We start from the raw sequence: 23,874 nt of genomic DNA, 5'->3' as shown, positions 1-23,874 counted from the left end.
CACAACATATCTAAGCACGTAAAACAACATAGAGAAGCCAAGAATGTTACAGTGGTCTCTTCACGTAATCATCGGCGCTCTTTGTGTAATCGGAGGTAAATATACTAAACAGATGAAATATTCACTTAAAGATAAAAAGCATTTTATAACCGGGCTACATCATTAAACATGTTAAAAGTGTAGATCTGCGCGTTTGGCTACACAGCGTTATTCAAGCCTAAGCAGGTGTGAATAGCGTAATTTGTCCTCAAACACACCGCCTCCTTTCCCCTACCAACTAAACTAAATGTATTACATCTGTCACGATTAGAATGAAATGTGAAAATGAACGAAACGGTCAGATCTGATCACGGTGCAGCAAAGGGTTAGGGAGGGATGACCCTATTTATTAGGCTATAAGGTAAACATCAAACATTTTTATTGTATTAAATAAATGTATTGATCATTGCAGAATATAATTTAAAAAGTATACATCAAATGCATATAGTTCAGTTTTACTTCATTATAAATGTGTGGCTGTTACAGCTACGTTAAATGGTCATTATATCTTCTCCTTTTCCATCTCTCCAGGCCTATACTGCTCACATCAGAGATTTGCAATTAATTTTTGTAAAATAATATATGTTTGTGTTTTTCAAACAGGGTAGTGTCAGTTTAAAATGACCCAGGCTCGTTCATTAATAATAAATAATTGATAATAAATTACATTGATGATCATGAATAATGTTGGGCTTGTTTTGGGCTTGTTTTTGGAGCTGCAGTTGCTTATTTGTCTTGCAAAAGTTGGCAACACTGCATACGAAGTAGATGTAAGGCGGAGTTTCATTGGACAGCAAGAAAGACCTACCGCCATTAAAACAGTTACTTTATTGCGCCGCGCGCCATAACTACTAGTGATGGGAAGTTCGGATCATTTTACTGACTCGGATCTTTGAGTCTCGTTCAGCAAAATGAACGAATCTTTTTTCGAGTCATATCGTTCATTTCGTTCATTATGCAAACGTTGATCACATTACAAACAATACAAAACTATAATGCTATAAGAAACAGAAAAGATTAATTCATTGTTTACCTGGGTCTTTAGTCTATGATTAGCTCACCACACCTCTTATCTGACAAGTCCTCGGGTTTGACTCCTTCAGTTCATCACGTGACAGCGTCGTAAGCTAAACCAATGCAGTCAGAGCCGGAAAGAGAATTGATTAGTTCACCTCTCGAGTCTTCGGGTTTGACTCCTTCGTTCATCACGTGACAGCGTCGTAAGCTAAACCAATGCAGTCAGAGCCGGAAAGAGAATTGATTAGTTCACCTCTCGAGTCTTCGGGTTTGACTCCTTCGTTCATCACGTGACAGCGTCGTAAGCTAAACCAATGCAGTCAGAGCCGGAAAGAGAATTGATTAGTTCACCTCTCGAGTCTTCGGGTTTGAACTCTTCGTTCACACGTGACAGCGTCGTAAGCTAAACCAATGCAGTCTGAGCCGGAAAGAGAATTGATTAGTTCACCTCTCGAGTCTTCGGTTTGACTCCTTCGTTCATCACGTGACAGCGTCGTAAGCTAAACCAATGCAGTCTGAGCCGGAAAGAGAATTGATTAGTTCACCTCTCGAGTCTTCGGGTTTGAATCGTTCGTTCATCACGTGACAGCGTCGTAAGCTAAACCAATGCAGTCTGAGCCGGAAAGAGAATTGATTAGTTCACCTCTCGAGTCTTCGGGTTTGAATCGTTCGTTCTTCTTGAATTCCAGTACAGGACCCATAGAATGTTGCGCAATGCGCATGCGCGGCTGAACGAATCACTCCCTACGACGACTCGTTCTTCTCGAGTCACATTAAAGATTCGTTCAAAATGAACGAATCGTTCAAGAACGACCCATCACTAATAACTACATGACATGGCAGATGTAAACTCGGACACTGCATATATGTGAACAAAACAAGCATACAGACAATTTTTTGCCCAAATTACTCTTCATCAATCTACACACAAACTCCATCAGAGAATGATCGAAGTTCAGCGCGTGAGAGGCATGGTCGCGTTGTTCTTTTACGATGGCGAGAGACAGAGCTGGAGATCCGCACAGAAACAAAGTTATAAACTGAGTTCAGCGTGAGCTGTACCCACAATGGCCTCGACACTGAACCTATCCACTCAAAGAGCCCAGGATGTGTTAATCAGTTGTTGTGGACGGCAAAACGAAATCGCGTGGCGGTGAATCGGGTGTAGTAGAGACGAGGATGAATCTCGGTTGATATTGTAATGCTGCCAGGAAAGCTTCCTGCAATACATTTTCAATAACACCATTTTCAATAACAACATTACACTGCACGTGAGCAGCGCGGCAAAAGACTATAACCCATTATAAACAGAAATTCTGTCCCTGGATGCGATGCGATGGAACAAACGCCTTATTATTAATGGTTTCTATGGTCATTTGTTGCACTGCTCGCGTGCGGTGTAACAGGGTGTAACATTTACTCCTCGTGCATCAGACGTGGTGTAGGTTTGGTTAACAAAGCAGTTTGTCTCTACATGGGAATTATTATGATTATGGCGTTATAATTCCAGATCAAGTTACATCTCATCTCAATTACAGCCCAGATTCATTGCATGAGCAACACATTTTCACTGGTGTGAAAGAACGCGATCATGCTGCTATGCTTTCTTGTGCTGCACATCTTGTTATATAGGGGTACACACCGGTGGTAGCATTCACCGATAACAACGGTTCCTAATCCTGGTCTCATGACCCCCAGGTTCTACACATTTTGTATATTTCTCTTATCCACCTTAAGACGTTTGCTTAGTAAGTCCGTAAGTGCCCTGCGAAGTGGTTATCACTGGATATTCTGCCGTGATTCCAGTTCGTAAGGAGCGTGAATTATGTTCCATTCGAAGGAATTAACCCTGCTGAAACACACCTGAAAAAGCTATTCAAGGCTTCAGGAATAATAACGTTCGACTGCTGCGCATATTGCTTGCCGTATCACGTTAAAGTACCGCTAGAGTGATTCAAACGCATACAAAGCAGTTGGCACTTGAATCGCTCTTAAAGTACTTTAATGTGATACGCGATGGATTTTTTATCAGGATTAAGGCTGATCTCGTTAGGAAGGTGGATCTCTAGGGTCATGAGAACCACTGTTCTAGACGGCGCAGCCCGTCTCCGTTCGGTGTGCAACCACGCTTTAATTTGGGCTTTTGTCTGTATGCTTGTTTTGTTCACATATATGCAGTGTCCGAGTTTACATCTGCCATGTCATGTAGTTATGGCGCGCGGCGCAATAAAGTAACTGTTTTAATGGCGGTAGGTCTTTCTTGCAGTCCAATGAAACTCCGCCTTACATCTACTTCGTATGACATGAGGGAGAAGGGGTGTATCCTAAACCTGAGCCGAAAGCTGATTGGTTGCCCCCACGTGTGTACTGTCCAATGGCATTTTTTGACTCGATTGACAAATGGATAAAGAAAAGCATTAGGCAAAACGAAAAAGAAAAGCAATTGGCAAATAGAGAGAGAAAAGCATTTGACAAATGCTTTTTTAAAAAGCAATTTAAAATGTGCATTTAAAATGTGCACAATAAAACTTTTTATTTTTTTACGTTTTAAAACATGAATTAAATAAACAGTTTTAAATGTATATATTTATATATACATTTAAAATTTTTTTTTTTATTTAACGTTTTATTGTTCAATTAAACTACATTTTAAAACACAAATTAAATAAACCATTTTAAATAAGTCTATTAATTTCTCAATTTGAAAAGTTATTTATTTGTTAACATTTTTATGTTTTAATTATTTAATTGATCAATTGAGTCTTCGTTTTATTGCTAATCGGCACTCTCGGTCCTCCATAATAAGCACACCACACTGTGGACTTGAAGTGAACTGAAACCAGTAAGTTCTTTTTCTTCTGAAGTTTTTAAAAGTGCAAATACGATGAAATCTTAGCTATATTCCCCAGTGCAACAGGCATTTTCAAATTGCTAAATCCTGATTTGGCGATCATAAAATAACTCGCACATAACTCGTCTCTGTTTGTTTTCTCTTCTCAAGATGCCATGGATGATGGGACGGGGCTGAACACTGGATTAATTGTTGGTATTCTTATACTGGTGTGTGTGGTGTTCCTGCTGATTGTGGACGCCACCTGCTGCGTCCTCAACAAGTGCGGCATCCTCATGTGCATCTGCGGTAAACCCGGGCCTGGCACCAAAGGCAAGGACATCGAGGCCGGCAATGCTGCCTTTGTGTGAGTACCCACAATACACTTCCATTCAATACTGTATGACATAGATCCTGATGTCTCTTTTAAGCTCATATCACACACAGAAAGGCTCGAATTGTCAAGTGTGGGTTATTTCCAGTCGCTTACTGTATGTTGTTCTGTTATAACCTCAAAAGAAACAAGAGCTTCTGTAATGTCTGAGTGACCTCATCAAGTTCCACTCATTACTGTATAATGACCAGATGTGTATTCATTCTCTCTACATGCAGTCAAGATATGGCTAAAGATCCCATTGTGGAAGTGAGGACCGAAGAGGAAGCAACGGCCAATCACGACGCAGAAGGGCATCCGGAGCCCAATGAGACCACTCCCCTGACTGAACCAGAGTAAGCTCCACGTTACGCTGTAATGTTGTTAACTGCCATACAACAGACTGGCATCATCGTGAAGCACCTGCGCTGCCATAAAATCAGTGTTCCCTACACCCTAAATGTACCTAGTCATCACCTACTGCATGTATTTCCCTTTAGTACTTTAGTACCAACATGAAACACCATTTGAAACACTTGGAATTGCACAAATATTTTCAACTTCTGCCATGGACGTTTATCACAGCGGAATTGAAGACCGGAAGTGCTCGTCGAAGCAGTGTGCCGATTCTTCCGGTTACGTATATTTCAATAGGCTGCAATCGCCTATTTGACTAAATGCCTCTTATAACAAGTGTCCGCAGAATGATTTCAAAATCCAGACGTGTTCAGAGACAGGAGAACAGATATTCTGATGATTACTGTGAACAGATTTTTACAAACTCAACCGAATTTTAAAGGGGTCATATGACACGGCTAAAACTAATATTATCATATGTTTTAGATGTAATGTAATGTGTATACATGATTTAAGGTTCAAAACTGCTGTATTTTCCACATACCGTGCTTGTTTGTATCTCCTCTTTGCCCCGCCTCTCTGAAACGCGTGGATTTTGTACAAAGCTCATGGCTCTGAAAATCGAGGTGTGCTATGTTTGGCCAGTTAACCAGTGCGTAGTGATTGGTCGAATACTGCAAGCGTGTGACAGAAATGTAACGCCTCTTACCATATTTGGAACATCAGGTTCCAAAGCAATTGTGCTGACAGGTACGCCCACCTTACTTGCGTATACATTTGGGCGGTCTTAGTCAAATCATACCACAAACTGACGTAGATTTGTGGGGGTGTGGCTACACGAGGCGTTTCAGGCAGGTCTGGGTGAGCATTCGCTTTTAGATAGAATGCATCTTTTGTTCCGACACTTTAATTTTTGCAATTTTACGTGTCTAATACATGCAACATGTATTAGACAGCAACATGTAAGCAACATGTAACGTTATGAAATATGACCAGTAAGAGAAAACACAGGACTGTGCTAGGTTGGGAAATAAATGAATTCATTATTCAGAATGTGGATTTGTATGGGAAATGTATTTATTTGAACATTTCAGTAAGAGAGATAAACAGCCTCCGTTTCAAACGCATACTGCACACAAACGGACTCCCGCATGTTATTTTAAAAGAATGCACTTCATCTCACCGTGTCAGTCTCACCCATGCTTTCCTCGAATAATTTTGTGTCAGGACATTGTGAAAACTAAGGTAAGGAGGTCGATGTTTTGCTTTATACCTTTTACCTTTAATACTTAAGTACATTAAAAATCTAGTACAGTACTTACCAAGTTTTAAAGTTTGAGTAAAAATAATTTTTGAAGGGCGGGAGAAAATGAAGGGCGGGATTTGATTTCCCACATGGAGAACTGATTGGATCGTTGGCCGTTGCTAACAAAATGAAGGCAGATTTGAATTTGAGTTTGCAGTCAGTCGTGGAGGATTATTCCCCACCGGACTCACCATCTGCAGCCTCCCATTCCTCGTGACAGGAAGTGATGAGAAATCGTTTCGAGGGGGGGGGAGGTCAACGTTTTTGATAAAAGATAATGAGTGACATGAATTAAAAAAAAATAATGAGGTGCACAGATAAGTCACACATGACACACTACAATATTCCATAAAAAATATGATTTTTCAATTTTGATTTTATGCCATCTTTAAGTATTGAAGGTAAAAAAAACAACATTTACGAAATTGTATAATTTATGCTTTTTAATGCTGTAAATTAAAAAATTTCCAATGTAGAAACATTGATAAAACAATGATACAATACAGATATCTGAAAATGTCCAACCCTGGGGTCCCTCCCCAGACCCTTTTCAGGGTAAAAAAACTTAAATGGCTTCTCTTTTACATTAAGCTGGGAAACAATAGTTTTTAACATTGAGGAAATTGCACAGATACTGTACACTCTATCTTACATAATATAACATATTTCTCGACTTTATCTCTCTGGATTTGATTGGATCATGAAAAGCAGGCTGTGATATTATTACCCTCCCACGCTGCATTCATTACATCAGCAGAAAAGAAAATACGTTTTGTCCTTAAAAGCAATGTCCACTGATAAATCTTATAAATTTAGCTCAGTTTTGGTTTTAGGTTGCACTTTTATATTTGTTTCCCTACACGCTTGTCTTCATGTTTTACATCTAGATCAAGTGCTCCCTCTAGTGACCGTCCACCGCACACCAATCTAAGCATACATCCAATACTGTATTTCAAATCAGTATTGCATACATGTTGTAACCATGTGTCTGTAATGATTGTCTCCCCTATCTCGATCACTCGTCTATGTTTTCTCCCTCTTCATACAGGCAAGTGACGGAAACCGCCGCTGCGATGGTAGACTTGCCTGTGTCTTTTCCCACTAACTCAGACACAGTCACTGACACCTTTGACCTCAGCCAGAGCAGCCCTGCTAGCGAGAGCACCACTCTTACCTCCAGCATCACAGCCCCTCCCCCTGACCCTAACCCCGCCCATGCATCACCATCCGACAGTAGTACACCCAAATCTCACACCAAACCTTCCATGTCATCTCCATATTCCGACCCTACAACCGATGTCACTCTTCTGGTAGACTTGGGTGATGCCTCAGAAGCACAAGCTGAGGTTCCTGCTTCAGAGGAGCCAAGTCCCGTGCCCCCTAGCCAGGCCGTTGCCCCACCTGGGGAGACAAACTCCACAGAAAAAGAATCAGAGTCATTGCCGTCTGTTCAGAGTGCCTCTCATGCCAGTTCAAATCCCATCAGCCCACAGGGTTGCGCCCCTATCCCCTCAGTAAATCACGATCATCAGATTGATGGAGAACTCCCATTGGGTCCAGACACAGACGTCCCCCAGGACGACTCGAATGCTCTGGGGACAGCTGGATTCAGTGGGCCATCTGCTCCGGCACAGAGCGAGTATGGATTTCTCGATGATGTCTTGATGTTCTCTTAGTTTGTGACCATTAGATGTTTATTCTGATCTCACTGCACAAGGTGATCAGTGAATGTGTGAATTTTCTTAATTTTACAATTTCATTTAAAGGGATAGTGCACCATATCTTAACCCTTATAATGTTCCAAATCTATATGACTTTCTTTTTAAGACACACAAAAAAATAACGCTCCAGTCCCCATTTACTTTAATTGCAAGAAAAAGTGCAAGTTGTACTTTGTAATTGGTCATACAAGTTTGAAATACTTTAAAGGAATCGTTCACCTTGTCATTATTTTCATGCCCTCTTGTCATTTCAAACCTGTATGGCTTTCTTTCTTCTGTGAAACACAAACGAAGATATTTTGAAGAATGTCAAAAAAAACCTGTTGGTCCCCATTGACTTGCATTGGTTTTGTGTCCATACAACAGAAGTCAATGGGGACCAATGGTTTTTGGTGACCAACATTTTTCTAAATATCTTCTTTTGTGTTCTGTGGATGAAAGAAAATCATACAGGTTTCAAATGTCAACAGGGTGAGGAAATGTTGACAGAATTTTCATTGGAAAGGTGAACTATTGATGACCAAGTGTTCATTTTGAGTGAAATATTTTTCAATGATCTCCATCACAGGAACGTTGTGGATGAGGAGAGCAGTACGACAGGAATCGCAGAGCTAAAGAAGGCAGGAGGAGAACCCAACGCTGTCTCGCAAACAAACGCCACCGAAAGTAAAGCATGAGGACAGGCGGAGCATCACGGTGAACATTTAACAGTGCCCTTAATAGATTTTCTCAACTAAAAGGTGTATATTCTATCACTTCAATAATGTATGTACGCCTTTTCCACTTAGTTTCGGAGTAAACTTCCAGATGTTTCGGTTTCAGGAGTTAAATGGACATGATATCATTCATATAATTCAAAGATTATAATGTGTTTCGTTGTAAATCGTTTGGTCAGGATTATTTTAACAGGGCATATTCAGGAGAATGGTTTCTGTAGTAATACATGATTTCCATAGTACATTGTTAAAATGTAAATGATTTCTCCTATTTTTATATTCCATGTGTTTGAGGGCTTGATTCATTGTTGGTTTTATATTTTATTCTGTCATATCATATTTTATTTACACATAACTGTTTTGTGTCTTGGATGTTAATAACGCGGTTTTGTACTGTATAGGCCGATAAAATATCGCAGGATATTTTCACATACTGTTTTTCATTAAGGTCCAGTAACTATTTCAAATGGTCCATTTTGTTTTGTAACTGAAGTTCAGTTTTTACAATTACCATGTATTTCTAATGTTTGCAGTTTATACATCATGTCATTTATCCAACACGTGCTCCAGAAGCATGGACTCAAAAATGTCTGCTCATTTTTATACTGTATACCTCTGGAAAAAGGTATGTTTCACACTGTCGACTGGAAGCTTGTGCACTGTGATTGTGTTATCAAATTGTTGTCTGTTTTTTCAAGCATATCCACTTAGCTTTGTAGTTAACGCTGATTGTCCTTTTATATAACATGACCTGTATATTGTTAACAGTCCTGTGTAAAACAGGAGAAATAGGACACCGTCCTCGTGACATCACTCATTGCATGACCATCTGCTTGCACGTCTGATGTTAAACAAGAGTGAAGTGTGCTGTCTCACTGTAGGTCAGCGTGCAGAAATGCTCGAAATGATGGTTCTGGGTGTTTTATGATTTCTACGCTTTCTATAAAATCAACGTTTTGGATTATCCAAGAGGATATTATCTTTGCCCATTGTACACAGATTGTTCTGTTGAGCACTGCCATTTTACCCCAGAACGGTAAATTGTTTCATGTATATGGGGATTTGACCAATGAAATAACAGTATGATGGGTATGCTTTAAAATAAGAACATGTTGTAAATGGTGTTGCTCTAACACATTTTAAATAAACTCATTGAAACAGGAAAGTTTCACTTTTTTGGTTTCTCAGGTTCATACCTTAAAAGCAAACACCTCAATCTATAAACGTTTTTAATAGAGTGAATCTACTGTTCAAACGTCATTCCTCTGTGATCACAGCATAGTATTTTGGTTCTGAAAAAGTCTTATTTAAAAATGTTGAAAATAATTCTTCTTACATTTCTTTTACATTTAGTTACATAATGAACATACAGTATTTGTATTAGTTGTGTTAGTTTAAAACAATCCATCTGAATATGAGCCTTGACATTTATTTGCTTTTGTAATCCATATTCACACTACAATAAAACAAGACACAATAACATTATTATAAAAATATGAAAAATGCAAGATTTGTATTGTTTTGTGTTATTTCCATATTTATATCACGTTTGACGATAGTAACAACAGAAGCTAGTATGACTGAAAAGGATTTTTCCTTCAGAAATATCCAAATTCTCTTAAAGTTGATATTCCCTTCCTCTACCACAGCGTCCCACTAGGGGGCTTTAACAAACCTTAAAGGGACAGTTTACCCCCCAAAAATAAAAATGATGTCGTTATTTACTGAATTTTTTACCCTCGAGTTGTGTCAAATCTGTATAAATTGCTTTGTTCTGATGAACACGGAGAAAGATATTTGAAAGAATGCTTGTAACCAAAAAGTTCTTGGCCACCATTGACAACCATAGTAGGACCATTGTAAGTCAAAAGTGGCCAAAAACTGCATTCTTCCAAATATCTTTCTCTGTGTTCATCAGAACAAAGAAATTATACAGATTTGGAACAATTTTGGAGAGAAATTTCATTTTTGGGTGAACTGTTCCTTTAATATGCCTCAATATAACTTACAGGTATTAGGGTTTCCCGGACAGGGCTTGAGTCTAGTCCTAGACTAAAATAAATGTTAGAGCTGTCAAAACTGAAAATAGCTTGAAGTGCCCTTGCTTTGTCTCAAAATGCACACCAGTTAAGCTTTTTTGTATACATTTTTTTTGTAACAAAATTGTAAAAACTGCTTAAATGTTCTAATTTAACTAAGGCCTACTCCTGGCTTAAGCTATTCCCTGTCCGGGAAACCGCCCCATAGTTATTTAAAATAAGACAAACGATCATTAAAAAATAAGCTAAAATAACTAAAAATCAAGATGTTTGCTTATTTTCCTAACAAATATACTAGTTTTGCAAACCTCAAAATATTGGGTAGCAGTTGTGAATGGGCTGGCCTTTAAATGTTGTGGTGTGGGCAATGGGGGGCTTTAAAGTAAAAAACGTTGAAAGCCTCTCCATTTCATTCCCGTCAGCAGGTGGCGCTGTTTTACAACATGAGCCTCAGATTTCTGTGTATGAGGTTCTCTGAAACTACGTGACTGCACGTGCTCATATAAACATACTTCACATAAACGTGTGTACAGTTTTATAACGAGGAGTGCATGGAATCCATGTCATCTATTGTTAGTTAAACATGCTTCGGTTTTACTTGTGTTTTGCAATAACCTAATAGACCATAGTGTCATTTTAGAGCTAACCATTAAATTAGTTCAGCTTTTTTGTTGTTTTGCTCGTAAGGCTCGAGGATATTAGTACTCTGTGTTAACTGTGGTTTCGAGGAGTATGACCTTCATCAAACAAGACAAGAAGACAAGACAACAACGATGCTCCTAAAGTTTAGACATTTTGCGGGCATTCCTTCACTGTTATTGTACGTTTAAAAATTGAACCTGCTTTTTCGCGAACACCGTGTCTCTAAATAAGAAGGCAGTGGGAGATTACCAAAGACATCCCCACATTCATTGGCGGGGTGCTTTGTGAGTGCGTGGGTTTATTCTCATTCATTCTTTTTACCCTTCATTCATGGACAAGCTAAGCTCTTTTTAACGCAGTCACGCTCTTTAAAGTTTAAACTCCTCGAGGGAAGTGTAAGCGGACTGCACGCCGTGCTGTTACTTTAAATCAGTCATGTGTAAATGAATATTTGGAGTTTGCCGTAATTTGAGGAACAGTAAGCATTCAACGTCCGTTTCCTTCACCGGTTCAGTAACGCTGTAACCCTGACTGATAATCACAGGATTCCTGCGCGTCTCCGTTTCCCGGCGTCTCGGCGCGCATCAGAGAAAACATTGACGTCACGACGATGATGTTGATCGGAATCCGAACGGCGACTCTAGTGCGCGTGAAGCGGCTTCTGTGAACATTAGTGTGTTGATGCCGTAATAACAAGTGTTCAATTTACGCGCCAATTCCAGGTAAGTCAAAATAACTTCCCCGGGGAAACCTTAATCGCTTATCCAGCTGTTGAATTCGACTGCGCACATGCTTATTCGTTTGTTTACAGTGGTGCAAAATTTAGTTCATTTTGGGTGAAGGATGCTTAACTTGTAGGTTGTCTTTAGATCCATCACGCGCGTAATGTTTAGGCTGCGTCTTCTGGCATGCTTGTGCTTTCACGACACGTAGAGTTTAAGGTGTTATTAAAATGATAACATTTAGAGAGCAAACTGATGTGAATGTTGCTTAAAGCAACTTGTCAATCAGGTGGGATCGCGCTTGCTTGCGCATTACGAACAGCTTGTTGATACAGACTGTTGCGCGGATCAAATGAACGGGTTATTTCGGATCTTTTGCTTTTTCTGTTTTAGTCAGCATGCCTTATATATAGTTGTGTATATCAGTGGCTGTTATAAAATGTAACTCCGTGTCGGCGCATTTTAAAGATGTATTTATTTGATATGAAGACTGAAAGGTTTTAAGCAAGAGGGCAACCTTTCCAGGAGTCGTGAAGGGCAATGTGTTGTTTCTTTACATCGCTGATGTTAAATGTTTTAGTTATGTTAAAACTATATCAGATGCACACACAATATCGACTGCACGATTGCACGCGCAGATAAATCTTGAAGCGGTATTCAGTAGGCTACTACAGTAAAAAAATCGATACACAACATATTTACTTTACACATTTTATCGAGGTTATATTAAATAACTACATTCAAGTAATATTTAAAAGTCTTTTTTTAAATTGTGTTGTGCAGTTATCTCAGGTTTCAGCTGTGCTTGTACTGACACGTAGAAGAGAGATGCGCTCATTGAAATGTTTGTTCCGAGGACTCATTGTTACTAGAAATAAAGGTACATTTAAAACAAAGTAGCCTTTTCCCTGAAGAACAGAATGAGAAACGTAAGTTCTTGTCAAGCGTCTTGAATGCTGTTAGTTCAGTTTCACCTGGCAGCTTTCCATTACTATCACTGCCATTGCATAACATTATGTACCTGTTGCCGTGATTGGCTACTGCCTCTGTATGAAGGTTCGACAACAACAACGCCCCTTTGCCTTTTTTCAAAACATTGAGTCAACCTGTTTGATTGATGATTAACATGAACTGTGCAACCGAGATGAATGAACTGATTTGTGCATTGCAACAGGTGACGTTGTGTGTTTTTAAATTGCTGAATGACGTTTGCAGGAACACTCAAGGAGCAAGAGGAAAAAGCAAACCTGTGAGATGGTACAATAAATGTTACTGTGATGGATTTAGCTAAAATGGGTATGATTCACCTCCAAAACCCCGTCCACCCCACCTCGCTCCTGCAGAAGGCCAACCAGATGAGGCTCTCGGGGACGTTGTGTGATGTGGTTATCATGGTCGACAGCCAGGAGTTCCGCGCCCACAGAACCGTGCTTGCATGTGCAAGTAAGATGTTTGAGATCCTGTTCCACCGCAACAGCCAACATTACACTCTGGACTTCCTCTCACCAAAGACCTTCCAGCAGATTCTGGAGTACGCTTATACCGCCACGCTCCAAGCCAAGCTGGAGGACTTAGATGACCTTCTCTATGCGGCAGAGATTCTAGAGATAGAGTACTTAGAGGAGCAATGTCTGAAGATCTTGGAAACTATCCAGATGTCTGAAGAGAACGACACAGATGTGAATATGAATGAGAACGGCGGTGATGATGTTGATGACCGCAGGATCAAGTATCTCAAGAGCACGTTTATCTCCAAAAAGCATTCCGTACAGGACGGTGGCTATGGCGCTGCCAGCCGCCTGGCTTTGGTCAGCATGGTCGACAAAAGATCTTCAGAATCAGCCCAAATGGGTCTACCGGCCGTCAGCCCGACTAAGGCCGCTGTGGAGGGCCTGATGAGCATGGGCCAGTCCATGCTTGTTCAGGCCAACGCACCCCAGAGCTTTTCACAAGGTAACGGATCTCCATTACTAGATAAGATTAAAACCGAGATGATGCAGGTGGATGAGGAGTTCCAACATGATGGAGGCTTTACTAGGAACGGGGAAGGCGGCGGTGACTCTCGGCAGCACCGGGGGACTCCTGGAACCCCTACTAGAGGCAGTGTCATCACCAGCGCCCGTGAACTCCACTCCGCAGACGGTTCCGCAGATTCCCAAGTAGACAGCGGGCAAGCAGGCCTGGTGAACGTGGCTAGCCTGGCCGACAGACATTTCGCATCTCTGTGCTCTATGCCGTCCAACCATAAAAGCGATGTTATGCTGCCCTTGCCCGTATCCATGGCATCGTCATTACATGTGCCGTCCACTCTGGCCATGTCGATGGATTTCAGTGCCTATGGGGGGCTCTTCCATCAGAGTTTGATTCAGAGAGAGTTCTTGAGCAAGCTCGGGGATTTTACAGCGAACGTGAAGCACGAGGTCCATACCCAGAAAGAACGATGCGAGGTATGCGGTATGGAGCTGCCTGATAATGAAACTGCCGAACAACACAGGTGAGAAGGTTTCTGAATCTTTCTCATTAGTTTTAAAAATAAAAAGACTAATGTCATGATTGTGTGCTCATTTCTATCACAGTTTCTCTTGGACTATATGTTAAGCACAGCCTAGATGAGATTTTAAGGAATAAGTCATCCAAATATGTCTTTTTATTTCTTTACCTTCATGTCAGTCTAAACCCTTATGACTTCTTTTGTAGAACACAAAAAGAAAATCCTGGCCACTCTTATTAATAATGACCAACAAGTTGCCATCAAACTTCAACACCATTAGGAATATTATAAAAAGGTCTAAAGGACTTTGGACAGGAGTTTAAACGTATAGTTCACCCAAAAATGAAAATTCTGTCATCATTTACTCACCCTCTTGTCATTTCAAACCTGTGAGTTTTTTTGCAGAACACCAAAAAATATATTCGTAACCGAACAACGACTTGCATCGGCTTTGTGTCCATACAATAGTAAATGGGTACCGCAGATGTTCAGTTACCAATATTCTTCGAAATATCTTCTTTTGTGTTGAAGAAAGAAAGTCATACAGGTTTGAAATGACAAGAGGGTGAAGAAATGATGACAAAATTTTCATTTTTGGCTGAACTACCCCTTTAAATTGCATTTTGTACTCCACAGAAGAATACAGGTCTGGAACAAAATGTATAAATATATATTTTATCATTTATAATATATATAATATATTTTATTATATAATAAATATCATTTTTATTTTTGTGTGAACTGTTTCTTTAAGCGCTCGCTTTCTCAGTCCTGATGACAATGGTGCCAAACAGGTTAGAAATGTCTGCCAGTTGGACATGCCAAGCTTTTATTTGATTTGTGAAAGGAGGTTTTCTTGTGTAGAAATGAGGGCTGCTTAGTGTGGCTTGACCCTAGCCGCCCCTCCATAACCTTTGGCTTAACTCTGTCAAAATGATCAGCCAGGAGGAGCTTTGCTCAGATAGACAAATGGGTTAGAGAACAATAAGCACTATTTTCTAAGTCAAATCGGGCATTATCTATATAGGTGTGTTTGTCCTTTTTAATGACATAGATCATTGTAGAGCTTCAAGCCTTCACTCACTTCGTGCTATATGTCAAAATATTTTATTATAGGTTTGACGAGATTGTTCCCCGCAATTGACCAATCCGAATTCAAAGCACATGGTGATTCCAGTTATATTGGATCAGGGCTTGAGCGGTTTAAACGTGGACTCTCAAACAGTAGGTAGTGCCTTATCTCTATTTATCAGAGCGGAAGATAACCTCGCACTGCTCTCCTTAGTCTCTGTGGTGAAGATGGTCTGATAGTGACTTTACCCTTCTGTCAGACACAGATAAAGTGGCCACACGTTGTGTGTATTGCAGCGCACCTGATACTCTTTCATTCATTCCCACAAATGCTGAACCCAGTGACACCAGCGCAGGTTTCCTGTCTGAGCTCACATACAACCAGATTCGCTCCTTTCCAGATTCTTTGCTTTCAACACTGTGCTGGTGCTACCTTTTTTAAGGTCCTCCAATAATGCAATATAAATGCTTTTATTAATGTAATAAATTGTATGAAATAGAAATAGATTTCTACTATAAAATTTCCCCTATTGCCAAAAAAGGTTAATGAAGTATATATTTCAGTGTTGACACAAAGCTGTAAATCACAGATAAGGATAATACTTAACAAATATGGTTCCTTTTTTCTTCAATGGCGATGCAGATACAATAAACGCGAGTGGGTCACTGGGTCAGGCGGTCACTAATATTTGTTCATAAACTCAACTTGCCCTTTTCTGGTGTGTGAACGGTGACAGATGTTAAAATCAGCGGGCATGTGACTGACACACCGGACATTATGAAAGCCCGGAGGCCCCGCGGGGTCATTGTGGTCAGGGCGAGCGGATCCTATACCAATACCAGTTAAACTTTTGCCCTGTTCACAAAGAGGCCCTTAATGTCACAAATCTTAACCTGAGTAACCAACACATTGTCAGTCCTCTGGAGTGATACTTTATCAAATAGACTAATTTTAACAAGCATGTCGCTGCTGTCCTTCTGAAACCTTGTATCTCCATATTTCATGATTTTTATTATTTGCCATAAATCATTATTGTTAGTCACCCTTTGTATTTGCCACTGGGTTTTGCAATATCTAAACCAAATAAACCAATATCTAAACCAATATCTAAATCAAATAAAAAGTGCTTGTCAACTTTTGATTTGTATTTAATCATTTAAAAAGTACAGTGTTTTTTCAGTTTCCTGAAAAACAGCTCATTTGGACATCTGAGGTTTCGGAAGGACAGCGACGATGTTTATTTCAAAATCAATTAAAAGTGAATGCAATAGCATTCAACATTGCAATTACAGCGCAACAGACATTACTTTATTTTGGATTAAGACCTCTGAAAGCCACTGCACCCGGTCTCAGCCCTTTCATGCATGTCATTTCTACCCTGTGGACGAGCCAGGGAATGTGCTGCTTTCCACTGAGTGGATTTAATCTGCTACTGATGTGTACTCACAATCCACCGCAGGCAGCGAGCCGACGAATGATGCGTGCGGGGGCTCTAGGGACACAGATCAGCTCCGCTACTTAGAATTCCCTGGAAGTGGAAGATCCTAGAGCGCTCGCAGTGGACCTGGTGCACACAAGCTCTAATTAGATCTTTTGTTATAGAGCAAATGGAGAGAGATTGAGAGACAGAGAGAGGTCAAGCCAGAAAGAAAGGGGAAGATGGAAATAGAAAGGATTGCCATAAAACCCAATTGTTAGATCAGAAAAAGTGAGATCAGTTACAGAATATTGCGCTGTACAGGATTATTGTGTTGTTGAGTTTTGAGACACAAATATTGACAGTTTGTAATATAGAGGTCATGTGATTAAAAGCTCAAACTTTTCATTATTATGTATCGTGTATGCTATCATATAAAATGTTTCTCATGTTTGATTTTTTTAGGGAGAAATTACATTACACAGTGTAGGTCATAGTGACCAGGGACTGATGTGTTCCAAAAAGGGCACAAAACATAAAAAGGCCTTGAAAGTGTTTTGAATCAGCTGTACTTTATCTGTTTTATATTTTACTGTACTTTAGTATTTTTATTTTAAGAGGCCTTGACAGACATGGATATGTTTTCAAAAAAATCTCCAAGAAAATAGCATACAGGTTAAGGTGGAGTACATTCTGACAGAATTTTCGTTTTAGGGTAACCTGTTCCTTTAACAGCAGTTATGTGAGACCAAAAGCACAGATCACACCCCCGGGGATCAGACCTCATTATTGTCTTCTCAAATGTTGCTTCAAGAGACCCTTTGTTTACTCAGCCTAACCCTTTATCTTCTGGTTAACCACAACAGCGGCCCTAACTACATACCACTAGTCTTTACAAGCAATATTATATATGCCTCTTTTAACGGAAGAATTGTTTTACCTAATTGAGATAATCACAGGTTATCATATACCGGTGTTTATCTTATCTGTGTTGCCATCTAAACTTCCAAACTCCAATCTCTGTAATTGTTAGATATATTAATGAACATCGCATTGAGATGGATTACTTGACTTTGAGTTAAATGTGGTGTATTCAGATTGATTCAGTTAATGTTCGTGGCTTCACAAATAACGCACATTTTTTAAGTGACTGATAGTTCACCCAAAAAGGAAAATTCTGTCATCATTACTCACCCTCTTTTCTTTCTTCTGCAGAACACAAAAGAAGATATTTTGATGGAATTTGGCAACCGAACAGCGCCGGCACCCATTCACTTCTATTGTATGGACACAAAACCAATGCAAGTGAATGGGTGCCAGTTACAGTACCTACATTCTTCAAAATATCTTCTTTTGTGTTCTGCGTGAGACAGAAAGTCATACAGGTTTGAAATGACAAAAGGGTGAGTACATTTTCATTTTTGGGTCAACTGTCACTTGAAATATTTTGTAATAGATAAAGATAGCCATATTGAAAGATTAGCATGACACCAGAATGCACAGGATTTAACAGAGGCCAAAGAAAACTCATTCAGTGTATTAATGGATAACCCAGCCCGTGTGAAGATATGTTGCCAGAGAGCATTGCCTCGGTCAAGCTTCATTAGCGCTTTAAGCCCTTCCTGTCCCGCAAGACTATGGCCACCCAGTGATCTTTAAACCTCTGTCATCTCAACAGACCTCTGGAATCCTGTTGGTCAAGACTTTAAGCCCTCTTGTATCTTTTCACCCCAAAGCCTGCTATCAGGCGAAGACAGAACTCTTTCAGCTCTTATCGTGGTTATACAGGTCACCTCTTTAGGGTCAGGTCAAACTTCTGACCTTTGGCGCCCGAGGGTGTTTTTTCTTCTCCCTCTCGCATTGTTCTTGTTTTCAAACCCTCCTTTGTGTGCTTGAGTGTGTGACCGCCTGTTTTTCGTAGCGTTGGGGGGTTGGGTGACTTATTGATCGGTGACTGGGATTCGGCTGAAATGCGGTGACTTCAGTCACAGTTCCTAAAGTCTAATGTAATACGTGAAAATACAACCAACGCTCCTCGAACCTTTGCTCTCGTTGGCTCTGCTACGTGTTTTGCTGTCCATGCGTTTGTAACCCAAAGTACTGATCAAAGTAAAGGTTATAGTGTAATATTTGCTTAAAGGCCAGTTGACCGATTTCCACACTGATTCCATTCAGTTAACGCAATGCCGCCCGTGTGTGCCAGGGCTCTCGCTGGCTCCAGGTGCCAGGGGGAAAGAGACAAAATCTCTGCCCTTTTCCCTGGAAAGTGTTTCTAGTTACTGCCTCAGTCATGGGTTCATTGGATCACCTCGTGGATCATCTTGTAGATGTCATTACAAACACAATTAAACAAAAATGAGTCAATATTATCAGTAATACTCAGTCTGGATGACGTCTGTTATATGATCGTAGGGTATGTACTGTATTTTTTTACATGTGGTCCAGCCCAAAGAGATGGAGTCATGATTTTGATTGGAGGTTGCTGGGTGGGTGTTTGTAGGGAGTGGGGGGGGCTTGTTGGTTGTGGTTTGGGGCGTTTCATTTGTTGGGACTGTGTGGGTCTGGTCTGGTTGGTCTTGTTTTGTGGTCGATGTCGGACAACAGAGGAATAAAGTTAATTATGCCATTACTACTTTTCCCTGGTTGTTCCTCTGTTGTCTGTTATTGATCGCGCAATGGGACCGGGTTGGACCTGCACGGTTTCGGCGGGTGGGGCTTACTGGGTCGTGGCTCGTGGGCTCTCCCTGTTCTTCGTGGACGTTGCTCGGTGGTTTTGGTCGGGGTCAATGAGTGCAGCTATGACACGTCAGAGGAGATCTGGCCCTCCCGGCTGAGCCTGGTTTCTCCCGAGGTTTTTTTTATCTCCATTTATTCATCATTGGAGTTTGGGTTCCTCGCCACAGCAGTGCAGTGTTGGCTTGCTCACCGGGAGACTGCATTTATATATTTATTCATTTATTTATTAGATATTATTTATTATAATGATCTTGCTTGGTCTATAAAACACCATGCACTGTGCTGTGTTTTACCTTTCTGTGTTTTTCTTATTTGCTCCTGTAAAGCTGCTTTGGAACAATGCACATTGTGAAAAGCACTATATAAATAATATTGAATTGAATTAAATTGAATTGAATTGAATTTATCCATCTAAACACCTGGGGGAGTTTTTCCCCCCCTGGCATCCTCCCTGGATGTTTTAAAAGCACTGTTGTTTAAGTTACATCTGATCATTTTGTTGTAAATATCACTGTACAAATAAATTGAAATAGAAGAAATCCAATATTTATAGTAAAGTTGGGCTTTGATTGAATTGGTTGTATTCCTTTAAAAACCTCAGTAATGCTGTCTGTTTGATAAGACAGTAATGTAGCCATAAGCATTTACAGCAAATTGGTGGTGTTATCAGTCTCGAATTCTTTTAATAATTTACCCATTTAACCGATACCATAGATACGCCAGTACTCTGAATGAACTAAAAATAAATGTTTGATGTTTAAAGATTAGAAAAACACACAGAGATGCTTAAAGGTCAGTGATTCGGCTTACTATCAGAGCCAGTGAGTCAAATCCAACGTAGAACTTTCAATAGAAAAAAAAAGTTATCAAAGGGCTGCTGTGGTATTTGTTTGTTTACCGTGTAGTCATTTTGACCTTGAGTTAGATGCATAACCTTAGCTGGAAACTGTTTTAGGTGAATAATAAAACCTCTTGTAACTCTGAAGCTGTTTTAGTAGTAACTCCACAATTCTTAGTACATACCATGGAACATGTGTAAACATCAATTGTAAGAATCCTACTGTTGTTGCAACATGCTCTCAGTCAACATTTTCCAACCTGCACAGTATAACCAAAGTGGTTTTTGTACAGAGAACTGTGAAATTACCAGTTGAGGTCTTTCAATAGAGCTTTAGGTAAGCACAAGTCAGTTGTGAGCATTGGAGGGTGTCAAAATGGCAACGGTCTCACTCACACAAACCCAGCGGGCCATTGAGTCTCCACCGGACGGATAAATTGAACACTTCTCAATTTGAAAACAGTCTGTCCTGTTTCTTTATGTTTTGCACTGTAAGGATGAGTTCCAGCTAAAAGTAGCACCGTTTGTGCTAGAGACATGAATGATACCTCAAATCATAAGTCATGTGGCTTGTTGAAGACTTGGGCCCGGTTGCATAAAGCACCTTAAGTGTGTCCTTAAGTATACCTTAAGTTTTACTTAAGTTATTCTCCTATTGTCTTTGCTAAAGGAAAATCACCCCTTAAGTGTCATACTGAAGGGAAAAACTTAAGGTGCTTTATGCAACCGGGCCTTGGTCTTTTTCATTCCTACTGTAAGCGGTCAGGCAGGTAAAAATGGAAGAAAATATCTCACACACTTTTATAAAGGGATCATAACTTCACAGCAGGGTTTCCCAAACAGGTTTTTGCGAGGGAATTGCAGGGGAACTATACCAGTGCATATACAAGTTATTTCCTTTATTTTGAAAAAGTTAAATATCAAAGAAATTGACTAACAATAGTTATGTAAAATACTGCTGATAAAAAATAAAAATGAATCTGCTGTTAAATGATTGAAATGTTTAATTAAAATCTCAGGGGGCACTTCAAGTGTTCGGCTGAAAAGAAAGTTTATAAACCTCTGCCTTACAGTATTTATACATATACCATTTTTTCACTGTAAGAAAATGTTCAGGCCTCAAAATTTTGTAGTGACTTATATCAAACATTTTGAGTTTAGGCCTGTTTTTTAAATGGCCCAATGGAAATGTATTGGTTTTGAAAAAGTACCAACACATTTTTTTGCACCGACTACCAGGGTTGCCAGATCTGTGTGACAAAACCAACCCAATGGCTGATCAAGACTATTTCAATGACCTCAGCCCAAATACCAAAAATATTTGACAGTCAATGTTATGCATCTTACACAATTTCTCACTGTGCAACAGTAATCAAAAACACCGTTTTTTTTCATAAATGACTCTCATGAAGGAATAGTTCATGTACATAATTGGTCCCCATTGACTTTCCATTGTAGGAATAAAAATGACTATAGTGAAGTCAATGGGGACCATTTTGGGGTGAACTTTTCCTGACTGCTTATTAACAAAATCCTTTTACCTTTACCCTGCGGAATAAAAAACCCCACATACTTGGCCACCCTGTCGACCATCAAAATGATCAACCATGATATACTGTATATAAAAATAACATGGTGCCACCACAGTAATTTTTTACAAGTGATCCCCTCATCATGTTAGATTAGAAGGACAATTGTTTGTAGGTTTGTGAAAAGTGTTTCTGCTTCCTCGTTCACGGCTCATACGGTTTTCTCACACGGATTTGGCGAAGACTTCCTTTAAAGCAGCAGTCTCATTGGTAATTTGGCAGTGCTCTAGTATCCGATTGCACACATCAGCCCTTGAATTGCTCTCTCAGTGGGAAAGGTACTATAGCAGCACAGCTCTGGCCTGCCATTAATCAAAGCCACTTCCAGTGGCCCACTCCAGCAACACAAGCGCTCGCCCTGTCTCAAACAGACAGCTCAACAATTTGTCTCTTTAGAGAAAGTCGACATTTTAATGCCTGCATTTTATTAGCAATGTATAACATCAGCCTGTAGAGACAAATGAACCATCATCTTCACAGATTCGCTCCTCTCCTCTAACCCCGGCTGAGATGTTTTTTTCACTTTTTGCCCACGGATTAACTTTTACCAGTTTCGCATTGTATGTTTTAAATCGATTCATTTATCCAACATCTGTGTTATTTAATGTTCTTTTGTTACAGCTTCTAATGCGCATCTCAATGTCCGGCGCTAAAACTATTTGAATAATGCAGCGAGTTGTCATGATGTATAATGGTCGTGTTCATTTGGATTACCTGACTGAGACAGTCTGTTTTGACTGGGATAGAGACAAGCTGTATTGATTTTACACCCATTGTTCCATTTACCAGGAATTTCTACACGTCTTGTATCAGTGTTGTTCCACCTTTCGTGTCTTTCAATTGGACAGAGAGGCCGGATTAACAGGGGGATTTCTGAAAGGTGCTCTGTTATTGAGCAGTTAAATTGCTGGTCGGGGTTTAGTCGATTATTATTAGCAACTCACAACTGTTAACTTGGCTTAGGTGAAATGTACATTTTAAAATGTGTTTGCAATATTCAAATGCAGTTGAGAGTTAAGCAAAAAACACTTTTTTTTAGAGACGCTCCAATATATCGGCCAATAATCATTATCGGTCGATAAAAGCACATTTTCACACTATCGGCCGATGGTTAAAAAAACAGCCAATGATCAGGGCCGATATGTTCTGGTAATCAAAAGAGGACAAGAAAATGCAATTGTGCTTTGTATGTAGAACATTTTAAGAAACATTACTAGTGTTCAATATTAATAGTCATTATTATATGAATTAATAATAACATTTAGAAAGTTTAGAAAGATTAATTTAATCTTCAGTATCGGCATTGGCAGACATCAGTGAATAACCGGTTATCGGTATCGGTGGAGAATTTGTTTTAGTCATGGGTTGTCATGGGTATTGGTTGTTGGTATATTGGCTATTCAGTTATTTGAGTAGCATGATCAGTTTCTAATTTATTGGTCTGTATTTGTATGCAATACGTTGAAAAAATCTTGGCTGTTGTGCCATTATACAATGTCTTCACTGTAACGTGTCATTTTTATCCCAGCCGCTGCATACGGCTAAGATAACACCAGGTTTTTTGTTCCAAACACATGAATCTGTAGATAATGTTTGCTGGCTGCCTGCAGCAGCGCTCAGTATGTCCGGCGCGCTTGAGTGGATATTGTTTATGGGAGGCTGGGCTCTGTCAGGCGCTCTATTTTAGACACTATGTTGTGGCTGCGAAGGGCGACGGCACGGCAGACGCTTCGAAGCTTCGAGTCGTGAAACACACATTTTGTGTCCGCGTGACCTCAACCAAATATTGGATGTAAAATAAAGCGCCTGAACCGAGGAGTGTTGACTCATCTTAATTTTAATGGAGATGACTGAATTCTATTACTCCAAATGATTTTCAAACATGACATCTCAGAATGAATATTGTGCGGGGAAATTTGGAGTTCACAACAGCTTCTTTTCAAGGTGAAATAATATGCCCCCTTTTGTA

General features: G+C 39.9%; 2 protein-coding genes across 5 annotated transcripts in view; both read left to right on the top strand.

Moving 5' to 3' along the window:
* ncam1b (neural cell adhesion molecule 1b) overlaps positions 1-9,622 on the top strand; it is an 82,314-nt gene extending 72,692 nt beyond the window's left edge. For 2 of the 4 annotated variants that reach the window (XM_057350444.1, XM_057350443.1), the window contains 4 exons: positions 4,058-4,253; positions 4,499-4,615; positions 6,971-7,561; positions 8,212-9,622. In XM_057350444.1, coding sequence (XP_057206427.1) covers positions 4,058-4,253; positions 4,499-4,615; positions 6,971-7,561; positions 8,212-8,320 — 1,013 coding nt within the window. In that variant the 3' untranslated portion in view covers positions 8,321-9,622. The remainder of the gene's footprint in view (positions 1-4,057; positions 4,254-4,498; positions 4,616-6,970; positions 7,562-8,211) is intronic. The other 2 variants (XM_057350442.1, XM_057350445.1) reach the window with 2 other exon arrangements.
* A 1,314-nt stretch (positions 9,623-10,936) lies between these two features.
* zbtb16b (zinc finger and BTB domain containing 16b) overlaps positions 10,937-23,874 on the top strand; it is a 47,727-nt gene continuing 34,789 nt past the window's right edge. Inside the window, exons 1-2 of the mRNA XM_057350369.1 lie at positions 10,937-11,762; positions 12,978-14,256. Coding sequence (XP_057206352.1) covers positions 13,040-14,256 — 1,217 coding nt within the window. The 5' untranslated portion in view covers positions 10,937-11,762; positions 12,978-13,039. The remainder of the gene's footprint in view (positions 11,763-12,977; positions 14,257-23,874) is intronic.

Source organism: Triplophysa rosa, linkage group LG14, assembly GCF_024868665.1.
Source record: "Triplophysa rosa linkage group LG14, Trosa_1v2, whole genome shotgun sequence".
Classification (NCBI taxonomy): Eukaryota; Metazoa; Chordata; class Actinopteri; order Cypriniformes; family Nemacheilidae; genus Triplophysa; species Triplophysa rosa.
The sequence above is the reverse complement of the archived record's forward strand: the minus strand, read 5'-3'. Positions and strand labels throughout refer to the sequence as shown.